Source organism: Lepidochelys kempii, chromosome 2 (assembly GCF_965140285.1).
Source record: "Lepidochelys kempii isolate rLepKem1 chromosome 2, rLepKem1.hap1, whole genome shotgun sequence".
NCBI classification, from domain to species: Eukaryota; Metazoa; Chordata; order Testudines; family Cheloniidae; genus Lepidochelys; species Lepidochelys kempii.
In genome coordinates this window covers 227,967,047-227,989,514 of record NC_136381.1, presented here as the reverse complement: position 1 = coordinate 227,989,514, position 22,468 = coordinate 227,967,047, and the positions used below count along the sequence as shown (strand labels likewise).

Below are 22,468 nucleotides of genomic sequence, written 5' to 3'. Positions count from 1 at the left end.
TGGCTGGAGCGCAGCTGGGGCCGGACAGCTTCCCCCCAAACACTGATGAGGTCCAGCACCTCACCATTGCTCCATACTGGGGCTTGCCTGGCGTGTGGAGGCATGGTCACCTGGAAGGATTCACTGAGAGCACTCCACACCTGGCTGAGCAAACAGGAAGGGCATTTTTCAAAATTCCCAGAGAATTTAAAGGGCGGGTCTGACGGTTGGTCACCTGAGGCCAGGCAGTAGAGTTTGAACTGATGACCAGAGTGGCTAGAACAGGCATTGTGGGCTACTCAGGAATACTTCTGAAGGCCAATCAGAGCGCATTGGGCGGCCACACTGGCGCTGCAGCACACCTGCGGCGGCGCAACAAACTTTCTTCCTCTCGGGCAGGCGGAATAGGGCAGCGCTGTAGCCACAGAGACCCAGCGCTGTACGTGCCTTGCCAGTGTGGACGGCGAGTGACGTACAGCGCTCTGGGCGGCTTTATTGCGCTGTAATTCACAAGTGTAGCCAAGGCCAGAGTTACTCAACAGCAATAGCTTGCTCCTTGCCCTGTTAATGTCCCACTACAATTCCTGAGACAAGACTTTTTTACTCTAGGACTCAATATCTGTTAGTTTAAGGGAAAATGGAGATAAGTTTATTTTTTGGCACAAAACTATTTATGACTACATGAATGGGACTTTCTTGCCATAGATGAATACAGTAAATTAGGAAGATCTAGATGACCATGAATAGTGGAGTGACAGAACTGGGATGGAATTCAATAGTACTACATGCAAGGTCATGAATTTGGGTCTAATAATGTCTGTCATAAGCTGGGGGTTCATCAGTTGGAAGTGACAGAGGTGGAGAGAGATCTGAGTGTGTAGGTTGATTACAGGATGACTATGAGCCAGCAATGTGATTTGACTGATTCAATCCTAGGGTACATCAGGTGAGACATTTCCAGTAGAAACAGAGAAGTATTAATGCCACTATACAAGGCTCTGCTGAGACCTCATCTGGAATACTGTGTACAATTTTGGTCACGCATGTTCAAGAAAGATGATTTTAGGGTGGATTTGATTGTGCTCTATACATTTATCAGGCCCATATGCAGCTTGCCTGTGTGCAGCAATGGTCCCCCAGGTAAATATCAGAGAGGGTGAAGAGCTATTTAAGTAAAGGGACAACACCAAATAGGTTTAAAGTGGCCACAAACAAATTCAGGGTGGAAATTAGAAGAGTTTCAAACCATCAGGGGACTTAAGTTCTGGCACAGTTCTTAAGAGAGGACAATTTTGAGTGCAAGTGTACGATAGGGTTGCAGGTGATGGGATGGGTCAGCAGCAGTCCTGAGGCTCATGTCTGGTTTATATCTTATGGTGCTACAAGCTCATACTGCAGGTTTTCAGCTGGTTGGCCAGAAGGGATCAGGAAAAGATTTCCCCTCCCCACTCCCTGTACTCTAGGGTTTTTTGAGTTTGTTTTTTTAATCTCTTTCCTCTGAAAGCATCAAAAATGGCCACAGATGGAGGTGGGCCAGGGCTCTGACACAGCATCAAGCAGTCTCTTTCTCTTGTACATGGCTGATCAGTTCTTGCTCTTATGCTCAGGATCTAACTGATCGCCCTATGTGGGGTCAGGAAGAAATTTTCCTTCAGGTCAAATTGGCTGTGACTGTGGGGAGGGGGAAGGAGGAGTCACATTCCTCATTTTGTGGGTGTAGCATTTCCCTGTTCTCAGCATGTGATACATAATTTAGGCTCCTGTGGACTGCAATACTTTTATCTAATTTCAGCTGCTGTGTTTAATGTGAGGGTGGTGGAGAGGTGGTGCTGACAGCCTGACACACACAGGAGTTCATACGAGATCTGAAGATCCCTTCTGGCCTTGAATTCTGCATCTATCCTAGTGGATTGGATGTAACTGGATCATGTTTCCAAGTTTTTACCACAAACTTAGAGCTCATGTATGGAATTTGTTGGTCTAAGTTACATGTATTTAAAAAGTGCTCCTTTATATGCAGAAGACTAAAGTTCTGGTTCTCATGTGTGATAAACACAGACTTAACACATTGTGCACAACAGCATTACATAAAGAGTACTTGTTATGACCATGTCAAAAGTATTTAAATAAAGCTTGCTTTGAAGAGGTTAAATATTTTAAGCAGAAACAAATGACTGTGGTGGGAAAGGAAAAAATACATTATCTGCTTTGGCAGGAAAAGTTTGTTTTTATGCTACCAGAAAGAAAGAAACTATATTCTTGGCCAAGGGGTGGGTGTTGGCTTGTTTGCTTTTTTAGAGCTGGTAGGAACTCTAACACTTTGAAAAATAAATACTTGTTCAGGTTTAGATGAAAAAGTGAACATTTCAACATTTCCCACAGATCAGGCATTCTGAAAAAAACTTCAGCTTAATTTTTTTTTTACTATGCAAAATGGTTTGATTTTGACTTAGTAAAAGCTAAGGACTGAAACATCTTACTTTCTTGTTAAAAGTGCCTGTTTTAATGAAACAGTTTAGCACTTAACAAGAACATTAGATAAGCACTCACTAAAAATTAGAGAAGCAGCTGTTTAATATCCTTATATTAGCTTGGAATAATTTTTCCAGGCTATTTAATTTTCTTGTTAAAAGCATCAACTGTTTCATAACAATCAACCCTTTTGAACGCAAAAATAAGATTTTACTACTAATTAAAGTAACAGCTGTTTTAATAAAAAGAAAACTAGAATAAGCCAGGCGAACAACAGAGCCAGCCACAGAAGCTGCTGGAAAGCACCAAGACTCTTTAGGCAGGTGACTGAGGAGATGGGAGCCTTCTTGGGCTGCAAAGAATTTTATAGAAACTGGGTTTGTGCCTTTTGGGTTATTTGTCATTTAAAGAAGGCCTAAATTTACTTTAAGGTAAAGCGCCCTTTAAGCTAGGAAACATGAATTTAAGCCTCCATAAGCTGAAGTATTTTTGCTTGCAAAGGTAGGAGCTGAAGGTACAGTTATGGGAAATATAAACCTAATTCTGTGAATAACTGCATATATGTATAGAAGATATAAACCAATATTATTTTCAAGTGGCACAAACTGAACAGTTAGTTTTCTTAAGGCAACAAGAGCAGCCCGCTACAAGATCACCGGATGGGAGAAGAAGTTCTTCAAATGGTCTCTGCACATAGATGTGCAACTTGCCATCCATGGCAAAATGGGTGGAGTCCATCCTGAAGAAATCAGGTTACAGATTAACTGTAGTTTCCCAATTTTCCATCTTGCTTTCTAGCATGATCATTACCCTATTATGTTGACTCTTCTATGCAGTATTGTCATGGAACAAAACCACCACCACGGCTCCATGCCACTATGTAGGACAGGAAATAAGACAAGCTGCCCTGTGATGAATGTTTTTAGTAGCTCATGAGAGGGGGAAGTGTAAACACTACAGAAAGTCTTACGATTTACATAATCATTTAAGTTATACATAAAAAGGTGATTTACAAGTATATGCAAAATTTTAAAAAAAATAAGGTTAAGGATGAGAGCTGATCTTTCATTTTAAAAACATCCTTTGTTCATTTGTATTTATCAAAACTAAAAAAAAATCACAAAGCAGCATTGTTATAAAATATGCAAATACCAATATTTAGTTACATTGCCATGATAAATTTAGGTGCAAAGCAAAACACAAAGTGGAATGTTAATCATGTCCATCCACATCTTCCTTCCTCTTCAATTAGATGCTCATAACACACTGTATGAACTGAAAGAAAACAGGCATGCATATTAACCACATGCAGTGGAACAGAAATAATCTCCTCACCCCGACCACTCTGTTGTTTGAAATGCTCTCCACATATACCCATTGCCATCAACTCCATTTTCCACAAACTGTCTTCAGCCAAACAAGACACAATCACATGACAGCCACGCCCAAGGAGGCTACCAGAGCATCAGAGTCCCCCTCCAAGGGGGGGTGGAGGGGTTAAAAAAGTTTGACGGCATGAGAGCTTCACTGAGGGGAAGCCAAGCCAACCGAAGGAGTGAAACAGAAACCTAACTATACCTGGATCCCAGCCCAGAAAGCACACGATATTCTGAAGATCTAGAACACCTACTGTCTGAGGGAGGAGTGACGAGTATGCACCACCATTTTTTCCCCTCCACAATTGGTTAGGAGGGAAGCGCAGATGGGAAGAGACAACTTTCTCAATACCTATCCTATCCTTGGGATCTCAGCTAAGATAGGAAATAAGGGTGCCACTTGTAATAGTCTTTAGCAAAATGATTTTTTGGCTCCAGTTCTAAGTACTTTTTCTTTCATTACAATTGTAGCTAGGATGGCATAAACAAGTGTCTTAGGTGCACTTACATCATCATACTGGAAATTCACAACACCCTGCTGGGATGTATCTCTTCTTCGAAAACTGTCTGCAAAAATATATAAAGAACTGTGTATTACTGGAATCAATGGAATCACTCTATTTTATCAAAACATTAAGTATTTAGATGCTACCCTTCGGATTAAAATCAGCCACTACTTTATTACTAAGCAGCATATGCAAAAACAATCTCTCTTTCCTGTAGTCTACTTCAAATTTGTAGCTTTTAAGCACTGTTCAGTTGGCACAAGGTTTTCATGTGCCAGTTTGTCCAAAGGCCAGTTTTTCTTTTCAGCAAAGTCCTGGAGACTGGTTTTGTGAGGATTAATAGGTCTCTTGCTAATGCAGAAGAGCTTTGATGGTGCCAAATAATTAACACTCTACACCTTCTACTGTGAACACTGGTTCAGCAGAGTAGCTGTGGCCCACTCATAAGTGCACTATTCGCTACTGGAGGAAGCGTTAGGAGCAGTGTTCTTACAGGGCAGGAGCAAGAAGGAGAAAGAGCTGAAGAGAGCAATGGAGAGGGTTCTGGAGCAAGGGTGACAGCAAGAAGTTAAGGGGGCGAATGACAAGAGAACAAACAGAAAATAGAAGAAATAAGGAAAGAGGTGGGGAAGACAATAGTTGAGCTCAGACAGGAAGCGATTCATACTACTGTTGAAACTCCCAAGATGGTAATTCCTTAGGTTCTTAACCTCAGTCTTTCAAAGCAACAGTTTGGAATTTTTCCATACACTTTTATGGTAATGAATAGTTGGGGAGACTTCTGGTCTGGCTAACAAACAATCTTTATAACCATTGCTATGTTTGTAATGTGGCATAAAAGTTGGTTTCCCTGAAGCGATTAAGCCCTTTCAGAAGAGGACAAGTGGGAGAACTTCAATAATAATATATGGTATCAGCTCTGACTGCTGTAGGAAGAGCCAACTCCTGGGATTAAGAGCTTAAAGTTTTCTGAGACACCTTAGATTAACCTGATTTCATAAAATAAAAAAATGTATTACCAGATACTTCTCTATAACATACCAGTGAGAGCTCTGAGTTTTACACAGCAGGCAATGTAATCATCAAATGTAATCTTCCCATGGGTGCTGTATCGTTTTGCGACTGCAGTCACTGCCTGTGGGCTCAACCTAAATCCTAATTAAAAGAGTCAGGAAAAATAGTGAAATGACAGCCAAGTTACAGTGATCCAAGGCAATTTTTATGGGAAGATTTGTTGTGTGCCAGTTAATGCAAAACATTATTATGTTGGGAAATCCCACCAAGTCATGATATTAGAAGCAGGAGAAATTTCAACAGCCAGTAATAGGGAAGTTTCACAATTTACCCATAGTTGTCAAGGCTTTCTGCAGCTCTTGAGGATCCACTGTACCACTTCTGTCACTGTCAAAATTTATGAAGTGTTGTCTCCACCCATTCAGCACAGCCCAGAGCTCTTTAAATTCATTGAATCCCAATGTACCAGACATATCCCTCTGAACCATGGCTAAGGAAAAACTGTTTAATTTCCAAACAAGTGCTAAATATTCCTCAATGAGGATCTATATTCAGTCATGCAGGATTGAAATTTATTTACTGAAGTTTGGGAAATAAAAGATATCTTAAAAAAATTCATTGTGCTAGTGTTACCTTCCTCTAGAGCAAAAAACTATCCCAGAGCTCAGGTAGACAGAATACTTTTGGCCAAAAGTCAGCAATCAGAAAGCCAAAGGTACTCCTCCATCCATCTGAAAAATAAATACAGCATTTTCTCTCTGGTGCTATACTGCCTCCTTGCATTTTTCATCATTAAAGTGCAGCTGTAGCTTTGTCCAAACATCAGAAAAGCAAGCAATAAAATAAAGGCTTGTGCATATACTAGTATTTGATATCATAAAAATAAGATTTGTTTTGCAGGTCAGGTACTAAGAGTAAATAAGAAAGTTAAGGTAGTTAGAGCCCTGCAAATCCATGGATATCTGCTTTATATCTGCGAATGTGGTTGTATTGTTTATGATCTTTGCGGATCGCATATGGATCCAAATTTTTGTATCTGCACAGGGCTTTAACAGCAAGATAGGTGATATGGGTGCGGATAGATATAAAAGTTAATAGTTTTTGCATCTGTGCAGACTCTAAAGGTAGTGGACCAGAGAACTATAGGGGAGCTATATTTTGTTAGTGGTGAGCCTACATGTCCTAATGCTTCTTATTTTATTTCTGATAATGTCTTGCAGCAAAGCATTTGGAATAGTGGTTATAGTTCCAATACTGTACAAAAGAAACCAACTCTCCTCTTGTATTTTTCCCTTTTCATTCCTTTGGCATTTTGAGTTAGAAAATGAAGGCTTTTTTTTACGCTTTGTGTTCTCAATTCTGTCACTCACAAGAGTCTACTATTGGTATGCTAAATATCAAGTGATCTATCGGTGCACTGAGTACCAATCACAACAGTGCAGAGAAACTTTATAAATGAATATAGTAGAACCCCTATTTTATCAATTGGGTACTCAGTTCTTAATATCAAACATCTCAGAATTACATAGGTATAATGCATAAGTTAATCGTTCATAACCAGTGTATACAGTATGCTTTTTTTTTTTTTTTTTTGAGCGAACTGCAAACTTGTCAAACATGTGCAGCCACTTGAATGCTGGCTGAAGGACTGAAGTCACATTCTGTGGCAGAAAAAGGACTTGGCCAGCAAAAGAAAGAAAAGGTTAATATAACACGTCTTTCATAAGATCAATGTTCATAAAATAGGGGTTCTACTGTAGCTAATCCTTCCAATTCCAGTTGTGTGTTAGAGCTGTACTACCTTGGATACTCTTCCATGGAGACTTTCTACTTAAATGACATAACTAGCAACTCATTCTGCCTACAATATAAAGATTAACCAGTGTGTTTTTAAAAAGCACTTTAAGCCATCAGAGCTTTCATGTTAATGCAGTTACAGGCAGGCCTGATAGCAGCACATATTAAGGTTGCCAGACACTTTCCATTATAACACACTGTTTTCAGTTACTTATAACTTTACCAATCTTTAACCATTTGGTCTGAAATTTTCCAGAACAAAAGCCTGTAAATTTCCAGTTTACCCTTATAGTTTGAAAGTTTTTCCTAATAGCTAACCTAAATTTCCCTTGCTGCAGATTAATCCCACTACTATTTGTCCTACTTTCAGACATGGAGAACAATTTATTACCATCCTCTTTATAACAGCCCTTCCCTTAACATACTTGATTTTTGATACCAGGTTCCCCCTCCCACCCAGTCTTCTTTTCTCAATGAATGAGACAGGGTTCTGTAGAAAAAAGTATTATGGAATTGAAGACGATATCAAAATGCATAAATACAAGGGGAAAAATTAAGGTTGCCAGTGCAAACTAATTCTGGTATTTCTTAACATAGGAGTGCCTGATTTTGCAACTGTAATGTTCTTTTAGCAGTTTCCTTTTGTAATATTTATGTAGTACACACGACAAAGGATACATCCAGCATAGAAATCATGAGCCTGCACGTCTCTAGGTTGAAAGCTGTTTAAACGAGGGGGGGAAAATAGATTAGTAGCAGTAAATATGAATTACTGATTTCTCAGTTTGGTTTCATACTATGGACATGAAATAAGACATCACTCCCACTGGAAAGCTGCAGTCTTGCAATTAGCAATCTCACTCTGATTCAAATAAAGAAAAAACCTTACATTATGAGTTGGGTGGTGCAAGAGGTTATTATTTTAAGCCTGTTTTTGGAATCCAGTCTTAAATTACAAATGAGATAAATTTTAGTCAATCTCAACTCATTTAAGCTTTTGGTTACATCAAAATGGGTAGTCTGATCAGGACAGTAATAACAGCAAACGCTACCAGCCTAGACTGGAGTCAAACTGTTGGGATACAGAATGTTTCACATCTAGACCATTACTGATGCCCTGAGCAATTCAGCTCCACTCAACACACAAATTTAACTTTGTGGACATCATATCTCAGGTACTTGGATCATCAAGTCTACTCATAGCATTCTTTGGTGAACATCAATAGATGCATGCGGGTGTCACTTTCCTAAATGTGTTAACACTGGTCATTTTAATACGTTATAGATGTTATCGAACTAGAAAAACTTGTTTTCCGAGTGACTTATTACAAAATAAAGGGATAAAAATGGAATTATGAAGGCTCTCTCAAATTAGTTTATTGTAGAAGTTAAAAACCTGAGACACTTGTGTACATAGTTTATTTTTAACTTCCCAAAAGCTTGACACAGAGCTGTTTTTGCAGTCTAATTACCAGCCTCTAATTGCGCTTTAAGTTGTTTTGTTACAGTAAGTACAAGGCTTTAGACACTATGAATGTGTGTCAACTCTGCAAAGTGACTCTTTGAAAAATGGCACATTCTTACAAAACAGATCTGTTCTTGGTGGATTCAGAATTATACCTGCTTGCTTGAGAATCCACACTACTCTTGCCATTAGTCTCACTGCACGTCAGATTAGTTAATAGAACTTGGTACTTCATTAGGAATTTATGTTCTAAGAGAAATGGGGCTGCACAGGTGTAAAAGAGGGAAGAATTTGGCCCACACAATCTTCATTACTGGTGATGATACAAGCAGCAGGGGAGGGAAAAAAAAAACAACCTTGATTTTCAGATCAAGTTAAGTTTCCAAAGCAGGCAGCAAGAAAAATCTTTATTTATAACTGTACAAGTTAGAGTTGGACTCACAGAAGAAAACATGGAATCGAATCTACTCTGCTACTTTTATAGTACCTTTTCAGAACACAGCTTCACATTAAAATATCTGTGCATTTGTTTTAAAAATTTCAAAAGTCAGTTGCATGAACTTTAAGATTAGAAAGGTCTAAATTTAACCTTTGTACTTTGTCTGTAGTGTCTAAAGAGCATCAACCCAGATTTGTAGTCCGAGTTGTAGCCTTCACTCCAGATTTCTTTACTGCTCAGGATAAAAATTCAAAATATAATTTTTGGATATTCTACAGAAGTTTCCTCATTGTAACCACCTACTCAGGGTTGTGAACCCTCCAGGACTGTCCTGGAGTCTCCAGGAATTAAAGATCAATCTTAATTAAAGATTGTGTCATACAATGAAACCTCCAGGAACACATCCAACAAAATTGGCAGCCCTACACCTACTAACTATGCTTAAGTAAACACATGGGGCTCAACTCAACTGAAGGTATGTCAGCTTCTGCTGTATAAACCCTCTATTATCTTTGTATGAAGACTATCATGCAGACAAGATCAATATTTAAAAAGGTTACATCCCAGGTCATCAAATTCCTCTGTTTGATGTAGTAATCAATAAAACCTGTACTGCTCAAACGGCTGATGACAGGATTAGGTGTAAAACTCCTTCACTGGAGGTTTTATAGAGATGACTATCTAGTCAAATAGATGTTGCAACTGAGTTGCAGAAAGACCACTTCTGAAACATGAACTCTTACACATTACCATTTAGAATTCAAAATTCTAAGCATTAATATTTGGAGAGTGGCTGTTCTGAGTTAAAACTTACCCAACATCTGAAACAGACAGATATCTCCTAGACAGCCAAATACTGTAGAGTGAAAAATCAACAAGATACTTAAACCCCTGAATTCTGTGACAGACTAATTAGAGAAACTGTATCAAAAAGTCCTTGAATCGATCCTCTGGAAATCTGGTACTAAATACACTCCAGGAGCCATGGGCCTAGGGATGAAAAGAGAACTCATACCTTCTCAATAGAAGGGCCTGCTCCAAGGGGACCTTTTATGCTGGTTTCTAATGGACTCTGTGGAAGGCTCTCTCGTTTATTGAATCTGGGTGTCCACAACACCCGGTCCAACATAAATCTTAACTGTGCATTGGAATATCATATTCACAAAATTATTAGGGCAGTCAAGCAATTACTCGCACTGTTAAACTGAACTCACGTAGAATATGTACAAAATAAACTGCATTCAAAAATAAAACAATGTAAAATTTTAGAGCCTGCAAGTCCACTCAGTCCTACTTCTTGTTCAGCCAATCGCTCAGACAAACCAACTTGTTTACACTTGCAGGAGATAATGCTGCCCGTTCTTGTTTTCAATGTCTCCTGAAAGTGAGAACAGGCATTCTCATGGCAGCGTCATAGCCGGTGTCTCAAGATATTTATGTGCCAGATATGCTAAAGATTCATAAGTCCCTTCATGCTTCAACCACCATTCCAAGGGACATGCATCCATGCTGATGACGGGTTCTACTCAATAACAATCCAAAGCAGCGTGGACCGATGCATGTTCATTTTCATATCTGAGTCAGATGCCACCAGCAGAAGATTGATTTTTCTTTTTTGGTGGTTCAGTTTCTGTAGTTTCTGCATCAAAGTGTTGCTCTTTTAAGGCTCCTGAAAGCATGCTCCATCCTGATCAGATTTGGGAAGGCACCTGAGAATCTTAAATCTTGGGTCAAGTGCTGTAGCTATCTTTAGAAATCTCACATTGGTACCTTCTTCGCATTTTGTCAAATCTGCAGTGAAAGTGTTCTTAAAATGAACCACATGTGCTGGGTCATCTGAGACTGCTATAACATGAAATATATGGCAGAATGCGGGTAAAACAGAGCAGGGGACATTGAAATCCTTGAGGGAGAATTCTGTCACAAATTTAAACAACACATTTTGTTAACAAGAGTCATCAGCATGGAAGCAGATCCTCTGGAATGGTGGCCGAAGCACAAAGGGGCAAATGAACGTTTAGCATATCTGGCATATAAATACATTGCAATGTCAGCTACAAAAGTATGAGCGTTGCCAGCAGCCTGAGGGAAGTGATTATTCCCCTCTATTCAAAACTGGTGAGGCCACATCTGGAGTACGGCATCCAGTTTTGGGCCCCCCACTACAGAAAGGATGTGGACAAATTGGAGAGAGTCCATCAGAGGGCAATGAAAACCATTAGGGGACTGGGGAACATGACTTATGAGGAGAGGCTGAGGAAATTGGTCTTATTTAGTCTGCAGAAGGGAAGAGTGAGGGGGGATTTGATAGCAGCCTTCAACTACCTGAAGGGGGGGTTCCAAAGAGGATGGAACCACGCTGTTCTCAGTGGTGGCAGATGACAGAACAAGAGCAATCGTCTCAAGTTGTAGTGGGGGAGGTCTAGGTTGGATATTATGAAAAACTATTTCACTAGGAGGGTGGTAAAGCACTGGAATGGGTTATCTAGGGAGGTGGTGGAATCTCCATCCTTAGAGGTTTTAAAGGGCTGTCTTGACAAAGTCCTGGCTGGGAGGAGTTAGTTGGGGATAGTCCTGCTTTGAACAGGGGTTGGAGTAGATGACCTCCTGAAGTCTCTTCCAACCTTAATCTTCTATGATTCTAAGAAGAGGGCAGCATTATCTCCTGTAAATGTACACAAACTTGTTTGTCTTAGTGATTGGCTGATCAAGAAGGAGGACTGAGTGAACTTGTAGGCTCTGAAGTTTTACATTGTTTTGTTTTTGTACACTTTTATTTCAATTACAACACAATACAATATATATGAAAATGTAGAAAAACATCCAAAATATTAGTAAATTTCAATTGGTATTCTATTGTTTAATAGTGCAATTAAAACGGATTTTTTTTGAGTTAATTGTGTGAGTTAACTGCAATTAATTGACAGACCTCAAAATCATCTCATAGTAATGTACCTGCTAGCCTAATGGATAACACAAACTAAATTTGGTGAAACATGAGCAATTCCAGGTGAGCCAATAGGAAGTGAGAAGGCAAAACTAAAATCCTTCTGTAAAGAAGTGTTATCGGGGCCAACTACTCCCTATGACTAAGTTCTTGCAGCATAGTGCAAGAGACTCCAGAGTGGAATGTATGGAAGCAGTTAGACTACTTTCAAAGACAAATGTAAATGCTTCTTACCATGTGAACTTAACTATGCAGACAGTACAACTAATGATTGTCTAATATGAATCAAATATACTTTTATTTAAATTGTCAACTTACGTTTATACCCTCCTGCTATGCCCGACTGGGTCAGACATCTCTGCAGCTCATCAGCATCTATTTGTCCATCCTTTTGAAAACAGAAGTAGGCTTGGAAAAGTTAGCTTTTCACTAGTAAATGTCGATAAACGTTCATATCAAGATCCATGTTCACTGATAAACCTACACATGGAACCATATACAAAAGACTGGTTCTACCTAGCATACTAATTTCAATTTAAATTCACTCCAAATTATTTTATTTATAGTTTAAGACCAGAATGGACCACTAGATCATCTAGTCTGACCTCCTGAATATCACAGGTTATTTAAATATCACCCAAATACTTCTGTTGCACCCAATGATCTCAGTTAAACTAGAGTACTTTAATCCTCAGAAAACTGAACTGTTGCATGCCATAAGCAGAGAACAGGAAATACTGATGTGCCATCCAATGCCCCTGTGACAGTAGGGAATTCATTGGGTGAAATAAGTCCAGATGATCCTACCAGGAGATCCATGCCCCATGCTGTGGAGGTGTAAAAAACAGCAAGGTCCTAGCTGATCTGAGTGGAGGGAAAATTCCTTCCCCACCCCAAATCCAGCAATCAGTTTGACCCTGAACATATGAGCAAGACATCAGCAAGGCACAGAGAATTCGCTGTACCAACTCAGAGCACCACTCCACCTCAACTGGTATCCCATCATCTCTAGTTATGTACAATCTGATGTTTCAGAGGAAGGAGAAAAACATTCCGAAGATTACAAAATGTGAGGGTGGGTCATGGGGGGAAAGAGAGAAACAACCCTCCTTCCTGACTCCTGAGATAAGATTAGTTACCATAATATAGAACTAAAAGTGCTATGAGCTTGTTGAGGACAACACAGACAATCCTGGTTTAAAGATTTGCATTCTAGATTCTATAATGGGACTCTACAAAACAAAGTAAACTATATCAGAGAATATATATCCCCACTTCCCGAGATAGATATTAGATCAACTTTTTTTGAACCGTCAGTTTGGAACAGTAAATTGTTAATAGAGCAAATTAAAGCAGAAAGTAAAGTATTTTAAAGGAATAAAACAGAAAAAATACCTATTTGCTCAATTAGGAATACGATTTCCTTCCAAAGCATCCCTCTCAAGGCCAGTTAGAGATTATGAACAACTGCCAAGTCAGGTAAAGCAATGAGCTGTCAAAAGTGGAGTTGGAATTGCATGTCACATTCCTCACACCCACGATTAAAGTTCATAAAAATTTCTAAAGTGCAATTTAACCTCATTCTAATATGAAATGTTTTTTAGATGCAAATAGACTTGACTGATTCCAGAAGCATTAAGTACTAAAACAGGGAGTTGTTTTATATTTGAAGCCTATCTAATTTTCCCCAGCATTTTCCTGAGAGTTTTGTATATCTGGTACATATCTAATTTAAGCCTTAAAGAACGATAAAAACTGCTGACTACAGATGATACCCAGATAAAATCATCAGAGAAAGGATACAGTCTTCAAATTTATAACTATAGTACTTCCAAGAGAGACTAGTGGGGGGAAAACATGCTTATCTATCAACTCCAGATACACTCCTCTGAATATGTCCTGTAAATAAGTGGTCTTTATTCTAGCTGACATTTAATTTTACAAGGCCTGACAAAAGGCAATTGTACCTTTTGACCAATACAATACACTGTTCCCCAACTTTTAGTATCTTTGGTCTTCAGGACAGCTTCATAAACAGTGCATTATATGCACTACAGGTATGGTAGAAACACAGGAAAACTCCAGTGTAAGAAATTCAATTACATTAAATCAGAAGTGGTCAATCACGTTCTAAAATTCTTTAAATTAAGAAGCAAAACAAGAAGCCAGTATCTTGACAACTTGAAAATGTCAAGGAGAACTGAAAGAATGGAAATTGGAAACAGAGCTATAAGGCAAGTTCTAGGTAAAAAAACCCTTAACAGTCCAACTTTACATTAGACAGGGCTTTACAGACAAGCAGTAATAAAGTGAATAGTTCTCAGAGACAAATTCAATTCACTGAATAGAGATTCTGAAAAAAAGGTTAGTGTGGTTTCAGTTTTTATTTTAAATATCTAAGATATTAACATTCATATGTTTTTTCTTTTAAGATAATTTCCAGTATAAGTTTTTATATGAAACTCAGATTGATATTGCAGATGTACAAATTCATCCTGCGATAAATATATTGTGAGTGACAACAGGCTGCAAATGAAAAAGGACAGTCAAGCCAGTTTGAAGTTCTATAATAATTTGACTTGAAAAGTTAGGTGGGTTTGGCCTGTTACGTATTTTCATGGATGGACACGTGATAGTCCTGTTCATTTTATCCATTCAGTCACTCTTTGCTTACAGGTTTATTCTTCTCAAGGACTACTACAGGTAGATAACAGATTCTTCTTTAGCTCAGTAAGAAACATTTCTAAAGGTCTCTACTTTATTTCAGTGAAGAACCAGATTCGTCACGAATAAGGAGACTCCTTAGATATGTACTCATTTGACTACCTTCATGTGGTTTGTTCTAATATTCTCATTCGTTGTCTTTGCTGCCAGAATGCATTCATTCAGTAACCGTGTATTTTTGGAACTATTACACTTTAAGAAGTTAAATTATTGAAAGACAATAGAGAAAAGGGGGCAGAGACCAAGAGTACTCTGGGATCCTTAATTCTGAATGTCTTGTCTTCCACAATTACACCCTTGAAACAGCATTAATGGGTTTTTGCAAATAAACCAACAGTTGGACAGACAACTTGTTTACTGGACAATACATAGGATTTATTAGACAAAAATGACTAGAAAGATGTAAAGTCTATTTTATCACAGCAATAAAACCTCTAGCTCTAGGGAGCTTACTTGATTAAAATAAGATTTTAACATTGATTAGAAATTGTTACTTACAGGAATATATAGATGTTTAAAGACATTATGTAGAAAATACAAAATTGTAGTATACCAAATCCTTTAGAGTAATAAATAGGCAGTCAAAACCCGGCATAGAAAAAATAAGAAACAAATATCTGAAGAAAAAATGCACCCTTCTCCTATACTATGTTCACTCTGTCCAGCAAGCTACTCCAGGTAGTTCATGCCACCAGGTTCTGGTACTTCCATGTTCCCACACCTAGTGAAGCCATCCCCTTACATAATGGCCTAACTCTTACTAACCTCTCCTGGCTCTTATTGAGGCCATCCATGCAGCTGACATTTCTGGTTGGATTCTTACACTACAAGTGATGGGCCCTCCCCACCCATGTGCATAGTTTTAAAGTGAGCCAGCATAAACTCAAACAGTATTTAATCTAATTTGACTTGATTCCCAGCTTGTCCTCACACACAGTTTCCAGTATTCAGAGTTTCAATATGCTAGGAAGTTCTGCTATACATGCATCTCTGTGGCAAACACTGATGTCCAATATTTAAGTTGTAATATAATAAGAATATTTTTGTCTTATGTCAACTTCAACCAAATTGTTTTGGGGGGAAAACATACCTGCCCAGCTACCGCAGCAAAATAACCATACAAAGGATCTTGAGTCTGCCCATGGAACACTGGTCCTCCTGGAGCAGCTCCATACTTTAAAACAAGAAATAAATGATTAAGATAAAATTAATGCTTTTAGTTTACAACAATATTTGCAATCTTACATTTCAACATCAATTCATTTTTATATACACCTTGTCAAAACATATAACTGCTTTAAAAGAGAGCACACAACTTTGGTGTACATTCTTGCTACAATGTAAAGCAGGCCTACATAAAATCTTACACTTGAGTCAGTCCAGTGATCTAATAGTAGCACAGAGTGCCTAAATTATTTGTATATGGCATCTCCATTCCTGGAGGTTTGCAACCATGGCAGCCCATGTTGTACGATCCTCTGCTAATCTAGTTCTTTTGATCCACACAGGATACTACACTGTCCTCACATCACCCACTGCAAACTCAGTCTGTCTTCTCACTAGCATTTGCTCAGTTCTCTAGTATGTTTTCACTGGTTACATAGTCTATCCATATTTTCCAGAATTCTTCTATAACACCATAATTCAAAGGGCTGTCGTTTCTGTTTGAATGTCCATGTTTTACATCTGTAATGTAATACAGACCAAATGTTGGTTTTTAAGAGTCGGAGTTTAGTCTTCAGATTTATATCCCTTTTCCTCAGATATATATTCTTCCAGAATGTCTCTTTCCTCTTGTTATTCTGGTGCTGATTTCAGTATCAGATCTTCCATCTTCTGAATGTGCTTCCTAAAAGTAGCAATAACTTCTCACTTGCTGTATGACTGTTATTCACTAGAATCTTCCATGTTTTCACAGGATCCTTGCATACCACTATAGTTTTTGTCTTGTCCACATTCAACTCTAAACCATATGTAATCTCCACTAACTTCATCAGACCTCCTTCAGAATCAGCCACCAGCACTGTCAGTTGCATAGCAAATATGCCTAAATTAGGGAGTCAAATTTATACTCTAGTGCAGGGGTGGGTAAACCTTTTGGCCTGAGGGCCACATCTGGGAATAGAAATTGTATGGTGGGCCGTGAATGCTCACAAAATTGGGCTTGCGGTGCAGGAGGGAGTGACGGCTCTGGTTGGGGGTGCAGGCTCCGGGTTGGGTCCAGAAATGAGGAGTTCAGGATGCGGAAAGGGGCTCCAGGCTGGGGGAATGGAATGCAGGCGAAGGGGGGCTGCGGGCTCCGGCGCTGGGGATGAGGAGTTTGGGGTACAGGTGGGTGCTCCAGGCTGGGACCGAGGGGTTCGGAGGGCAGGATGGGAATCAGGAATGGGGCAGGGGATTGGGATGCAGGAAGGTGTGCAGGCTCTGGGGTGGGGTTGGGGGTGAGGGGTTCGGGGTATAGGAGGGTGCTCCGGGCTGGGATCGAGGGGTTTGGAGGGTAGGAGAAGGATCAGGGCTGGGGCAAGGGGTTGGGGTGTGGTGAGAGGCTCAAGGGTCCAGACTCTGAGCGGCGCTTACCTCAAGTGGCTCCCAGAAGCAGCATGTCCTTTCCCCGGCTCCTCCGCAGAGGCATGGCCAAGCGGCTCTACACGCTGCCCTGTCATCAGGCACTACCCCTTCAACTCCCATTTGAGTGCCGGAGGGGGCCACTGGAGCGCACAGGAGCCAGAGGGGGGCCATGTCACAGCTTCCAGGAGCCACATGGAGTGGCCCCCCGCTCCTGCTCCCCGACTGGAGCATGGGAGGGCGGGGACATGCCGCAGCTTCTGGGAGCCACATAGAGCGCCCACCCCCGACCCTGTTCCCCAGATGGAGCACCGGAGGGGGGGCCATGCTGCGGCTTCCGGGAGCCACGTGGTGCGGCCCCCAACCCTGCTCCCCAGCAGGAGCTCGCGGGCTGTCTTAAAATGGCCTAAGGGCTGTAGTTTGTCCACCGTTGCTCTAGTGCTTTGAGGTTGAAAGAGTGCACCCTGCTTGACTGAGATGAAACCACAAATTATTAATATTAATTTGCTTTATAGCAGAGGTGGGCAAGCTACAGCACACGGGCTGGATCCAGCCCATCTAACATTTCCATCTGGCCCACCAGGCTCTTTAGCTGCCCCCTCGTGATCCCCGGGCCCCTAAAAGTCCTGCAGCGCAGCAGGGAACTTAGGCAGGTATGCAGCCTGCCATTGCCCCTACGCTGCTCCCGGAAGTGACCGGCCGCTGCTGGCATGTCTCTGCGCACCCCTGGCAGGGGCAGCGCCACATGCTGCCCCAGCATCATCCTCACAGTTCCCATTGGCCAGAAACCGGCCAATGGGAAATGCCAGGGAGGAGCCTGCAGGAACAAGCAGTGCATGGAGACCCGCTCCCCCCTTTTCTCTAATGGGCATGCAGAGACATGCCAGCAGCAGCCGCTTCCAGGAGCGGCATGGGGCCACAGCATGCAGGCAACCTGTCTGAGCCCTACTACGCCGCTGGCCAGAAGCCACCTGTGGTACACGCCTCCCAGCCAGAACCTGCACCTCGCACCCCACCCCAAGTCAGAATCCCCTCCTGCACCCAAACTCCCTCCCAGACCTCACACCTCTTCCTGCACTGAAACTCCCTCCCAGAGCCCACCCCCCGCACCCCCATCCCCTGCCGCAGCCCGGAGCTCCTTCCTGCACCCTAACTCCCTCCCAGACTCCGACCCCCTCCATTAATATAGTAGAAATATGCAGCCCGTGACGACTTACAAAAATTCGTGGAGTGGCCCCCCCGCAAAAATTATTGCCAACCCCTGCTTAAGAGCAACATATAAATTCCACTACTAAAAATGTGGGTCCCAGCATACTAGGCACTGTACAAATACATAGAGACAATCCTTGCACGGAAGAGCTTACAATGACAAAGACAAAGTTGTAAAAAAAGTATTGCCCTTTTCCAGATGGGAAACTGAAGCACAAAGTAGTGAAATGGTTTGCTAAAAATCATGTAGAAAGACTATTAGAGCCAGAAATTGAACCCAGCTCACCTAAGGCCAAGTCTACCCTTAAGTTTCATTGGGGTAGCAATACCAGTATAGTTATACTGGCACCATCTTTCTAGTGTAGATACAGCTTACCGCAGCAATACAAATGCTTCTGCTGGTCTAGTTTATACAGGCTTGGTGAGCAAAGTAAGCTATACCGGCTAAAGCAGTTTTATGCCAGTAAACTATGTCTATACTAGAGCTTTTGCTGGTACAGAAATGTCACCCCGCCATGCTCCCTAACCAACAATGCTGTACTGACAAAATTTCTGGTATAGGCCTGGGCCTATGCTCCTGTCTGTTAAAGCACAAGCCCATTCTTCCTTTCAAAGAAGCTGAGTGTTATTTGTACCCACAAAAGGAATATTCATGTTTTAACCAGAGCTTTGATTCTAACTAAATTAGTTTTATTTAACAAAGGATAAGTTTAGTATGCTATTACCTCTATTGAGGGTGATGGAAGAATGTATCTTGAACTGGATTTGCTGGGAAAGGGAGGGGATTCTAATCAAGTAGGCTGCTTTTCTGAGGTATTAGGCATCTACCACTGTCACTGATTTCATTGGATTTGTGTTGGAAATGGCCCAACTTGATCATCATACACATTGTAAGGAGAGTGATCACTTTAGATAAGCTATTACCAGCAGGAAAATGGGGTGGGGGGGAGGTATTTTTTCATGCTTTGTGTGTATAAAAAGATCTTCTACACCTTCCACAGTATGCATCCGATGAAGTGAGCTGTAGCTCACGAAAGCTTATACTCAAATAAATTGGTTAGTCTCTAAGGTGCCACAAGTACTCCCTTTCTTTTTGCGAATATAGACTAACACGGCTGTTACTCTGAAAACTGATTTCAATGGCTTCCATTAACACCAGCACACTGAAAAAATCTTCACCATTTCTACAGTTCTATCAGTTGCCTGAGCCAGCAGCTTTTGTTATTCTAAGAGGAAAGGAAGAGACTATGTGCTGTGATAGGAGCCAGCTTCTGGTCCGCCAGAGGCAGCAGCAAAAATCCCGTTCTAGCCCTAACTATAACAGGAAAACAAAACCATTACCCACCTCAGGCTTGCTACAGAAATTTAATATTCTGACTTAGTCTTCTCCCAAGCCCCGCAAGCTTGTAAAATGCATGTACTCCAGCCAGTTTACTTTTGATCTAAGAACTGTTTACATGATTACACTAACCAGACAAATGCTTTCAACAGGCCTAGGAACCAGTTCAGTCTGAACCATCTTACATCTAGGGAGGGGACACACAAGAGATCAAGCTCGGTAGCTCTTCAAAATCTCATACAATCCACCGCTTTGGCTAGGGACTGTGGGCTAGGTACTGGGCACTGCAACGGAAAGCGTCTAGATCAGTGCTGCGGGGAGACGGGGGGGTGGGGAAAGGATCTTAAACTAGTTGGGCGTCTAGTGCCGATGGCGTGGAGGCCGCATAGCCACAGGGCTTGCGAACAGGATCCATACGCCAGCGGAAGAGCGGGGGGCGGCTCCCGAGAAGGCAGGGCACGGCCGTGCTGTTGCTGGGGCGGTGGACGTTGCACGGAGACTTGAGCTTTAGCACTGGCACGTGCCCCGACCGCTCCGTGGCCGGCCGCACAGACTCTGCCGGACAGAGAAGCCGAGCTCCCTGCTACAGACATGGCGCAGGCCTGCAAAGCGTGTCCGACCCCCACCCACCGGCAAGGCACCTGCAGCCCGGACACGGCCCCCGAGTCCGGGGAAGAAGCCTCCTCCCCCGCACAAGGCTGGGTGTGTGGGTGTGTAGGGGGGTGTCTCCTCTCGCCCCCCCATAGCCCCCCGGGGGGGCTCCTCTCGCCCCGCAGCACGGACAGCCAAGCGGGGCGGGCCTGGCTTTGCGCCCGGCGGGAGGCTCGTCCCAGCCCCTCAACGCCCTGCAGGGCCCCGGCCCGCGCCTACCCCGCCCTGGTAGTAGCCGCCTCCAGCGCCGGGATGCCCAGGATACGCCATGTCTACCGCGCTACAGTCCGCCGTTCCCCGTCCCTACCAGCTGCCCCGCAGGGCGTGGGGAGGGGCGACCGGCTCACACCATCCTCCGGGTGGACCCGGAACAGGGCGCACGACTTGCAGCACCGCTTCTCCCTTCCGTCCCGCGGGGCGTGAGCGACTGCGAATCGCTGAGACGCGGCGCGGTTTGTTGCTCTGTTAGACCCCCCCATTTTAGGAAATTATCCCCTTTGGCTCGCTCAGAAGGGAAAAAACACCCCTCCGCTGTAATGGTACCGGCCAACAGCCTGAGAGGACGGTTTTTGTTTTTTTTTTAAACAAAAACTTTATTCACACGCAGGCGCAGCTCGGGGAACACTGGGCGCGCTCTCTGTGCGGGGGGAGGGGGGGCTGTGGGATAGCGCGGCGCAATGCGCAGCCTGCAGTCTGACGTGCGACCTGCTTTAAAAAGCTACTTCATTGCTCATTCTTTACCACAAGGGCGGGGGAGTGCGCGGTAATGGGCTGCTGCTCCTTGACTATGGCAGTGTTGCCAATGCTTGTGATTTTATCCAGATTCTCCTAATGCTTCGTGTTTTTTCTTAAAGTTCCAGCTCCCAGAGTCACGTGAGAATCTCTGAGACCATGTTTTTAAAGGACTTTTCTAGCCTGGTTGCAAGAGAGAGGCTTGAAAATACGACTGACGTACCTGTGGGCTCAAAACCCGGAAGGAAAAGAAAGTAGATGCTGCTAAATGTATTATGTTTTTAAAATCTCATATTTGAAAATATTTGTGAACAGAGTTTGCATATTACTGACTATTAGTAATCACAAGCATTCAAAAACTGTGAGCCAGACTCCCAAAATCATGAGATTAGCTTAAGTGGCATAAAACTTTGAAAACAATATACTTTAGATTTTTTGTTTGTTTCTGACCCTTTAGGTTTGAGAACTTTGAGCTGTCTCTGAAATCATCAAGGCCAGAGACTTTTTTTTTTTTAATCAAATCTGAGATTCTCACTTAGGACAACAGGAGCTGGAATTTAAAGAAAAATTCCAAATATTTTGAGAACTGACAACAGACTATTGTGAAGAAGAAGTTCTGACTATCAGCCTTTCATGGTCTGTGTTTAATCAAACATATTAATCATGCGTAATAATATTGAGAATAATAATGAAAATACACCTGAAAAACAGTGAATATAAAAGTGCAAATAATCCCCCTGTTTATAATCAATACCCAAGAAAACAAAAAATCTAATATAGAAATAAGTTCATCTTGCTCTACGGGGGTTCCAGACTTTTGGGACAATATGTACTCATTTAAACAGACCAAATTATTACCCTATCCAATGCAGTCACACGTGGCCACAGCTGGGTTGGCCATGCATGTTATAACCTGTTGCTATCAGGCTGGGAGTGGGAACAGATCAAGTAATATGATGAGTTAGAATTACCGTTTAAGCAGTAGTAGCGCTCACAGTGTGCTGGCAGGCAGTTTCCAAACACATAGGACGACAGTCCCTGCACTAAGCAGTGTACAGTTTTTAAAAGAATGTATATAGTTGAATGGGAGCTGCTGGCAATACAAAGAGGCTCCTCATTTAAAATGGCAGCCGACAGTACCAGTTGCAAAAGTCAGATACTTATCGTGTCCCCATATCTACTAAAGTTTGATTCTTTCCTACAGTGTTCTCCAGTAATTCATTCAGACTAATATTACAGGACTAGAAGCGGTA

The 22,468-nt window shown here is 41.9% G+C and overlaps 1 protein-coding gene across 10 annotated transcripts; it reads right to left on the bottom strand.

Moving 5' to 3' along the window:
- Window positions 1-2,671: 2,671 nt before the first annotated feature.
- On the bottom strand, window positions 2,672-20,793 carry SRI (sorcin). 10 transcript variants are annotated; one of them, XM_073334055.2, is made up of 11 exons: window positions 20,703-20,790; window positions 19,219-19,261; window positions 15,810-15,893; window positions 13,391-13,487; window positions 12,314-12,403; window positions 9,863-9,904; window positions 7,823-7,866; window positions 5,679-5,826; window positions 5,375-5,488; window positions 4,336-4,394; window positions 2,672-3,726 (listed from the first exon to the last, which is right to left on the bottom strand). In XM_073334055.2, exons 4-11 carry the CDS (start codon window positions 13,428-13,430, stop codon window positions 3,700-3,702), a joined length of 564 nt encoding a protein of 187 aa, XP_073190156.1. In that variant the 5' UTR covers window positions 13,431-13,487; window positions 15,810-15,893; window positions 19,219-19,261; window positions 20,703-20,790; the 3' UTR covers window positions 2,672-3,699. The 10 variants fall into 10 exon arrangements, with proteins under 10 accessions (XP_073190156.1, XP_073190154.1, XP_073190153.1 ...); XM_073334053.2 differs by lacking the exons at window positions 13,391-13,487; window positions 19,219-19,261 and adding an exon at window positions 19,965-20,019 and having other exon boundaries at window positions 12,314-12,383; window positions 20,703-20,792; XM_073334052.2 differs by lacking the exons at window positions 13,391-13,487; window positions 19,219-19,261 and having other exon boundaries at window positions 12,314-12,383; window positions 20,703-20,793.
- Window positions 20,794-22,468: the final 1,675 nt, after the last annotated feature.

Bases quoted from the DNA above. Each gene is read 5' to 3' on its own strand.
- SRI (XM_073334049.2), bottom strand. From the start codon at position 17,518: ATGCTCCAGTCGGGGAGCAGGAGCGGGGGGCCACTCCATGTGGCTCCT. The intron at 12,384-15,809 runs GTATGTTTTCCC...TGTTTTCAAAAG, and splicing joins TTGCTGCGGTAGCTGGGCAG to GATGGACAAATAGATGCTGA. The intron at 5,489-5,678 runs GTAAATTGTGAA...TCTTTTAATTAG, and splicing joins GAAAGCCTTGACAACTATGG to GATTTAGGTTGAGCCCACAG.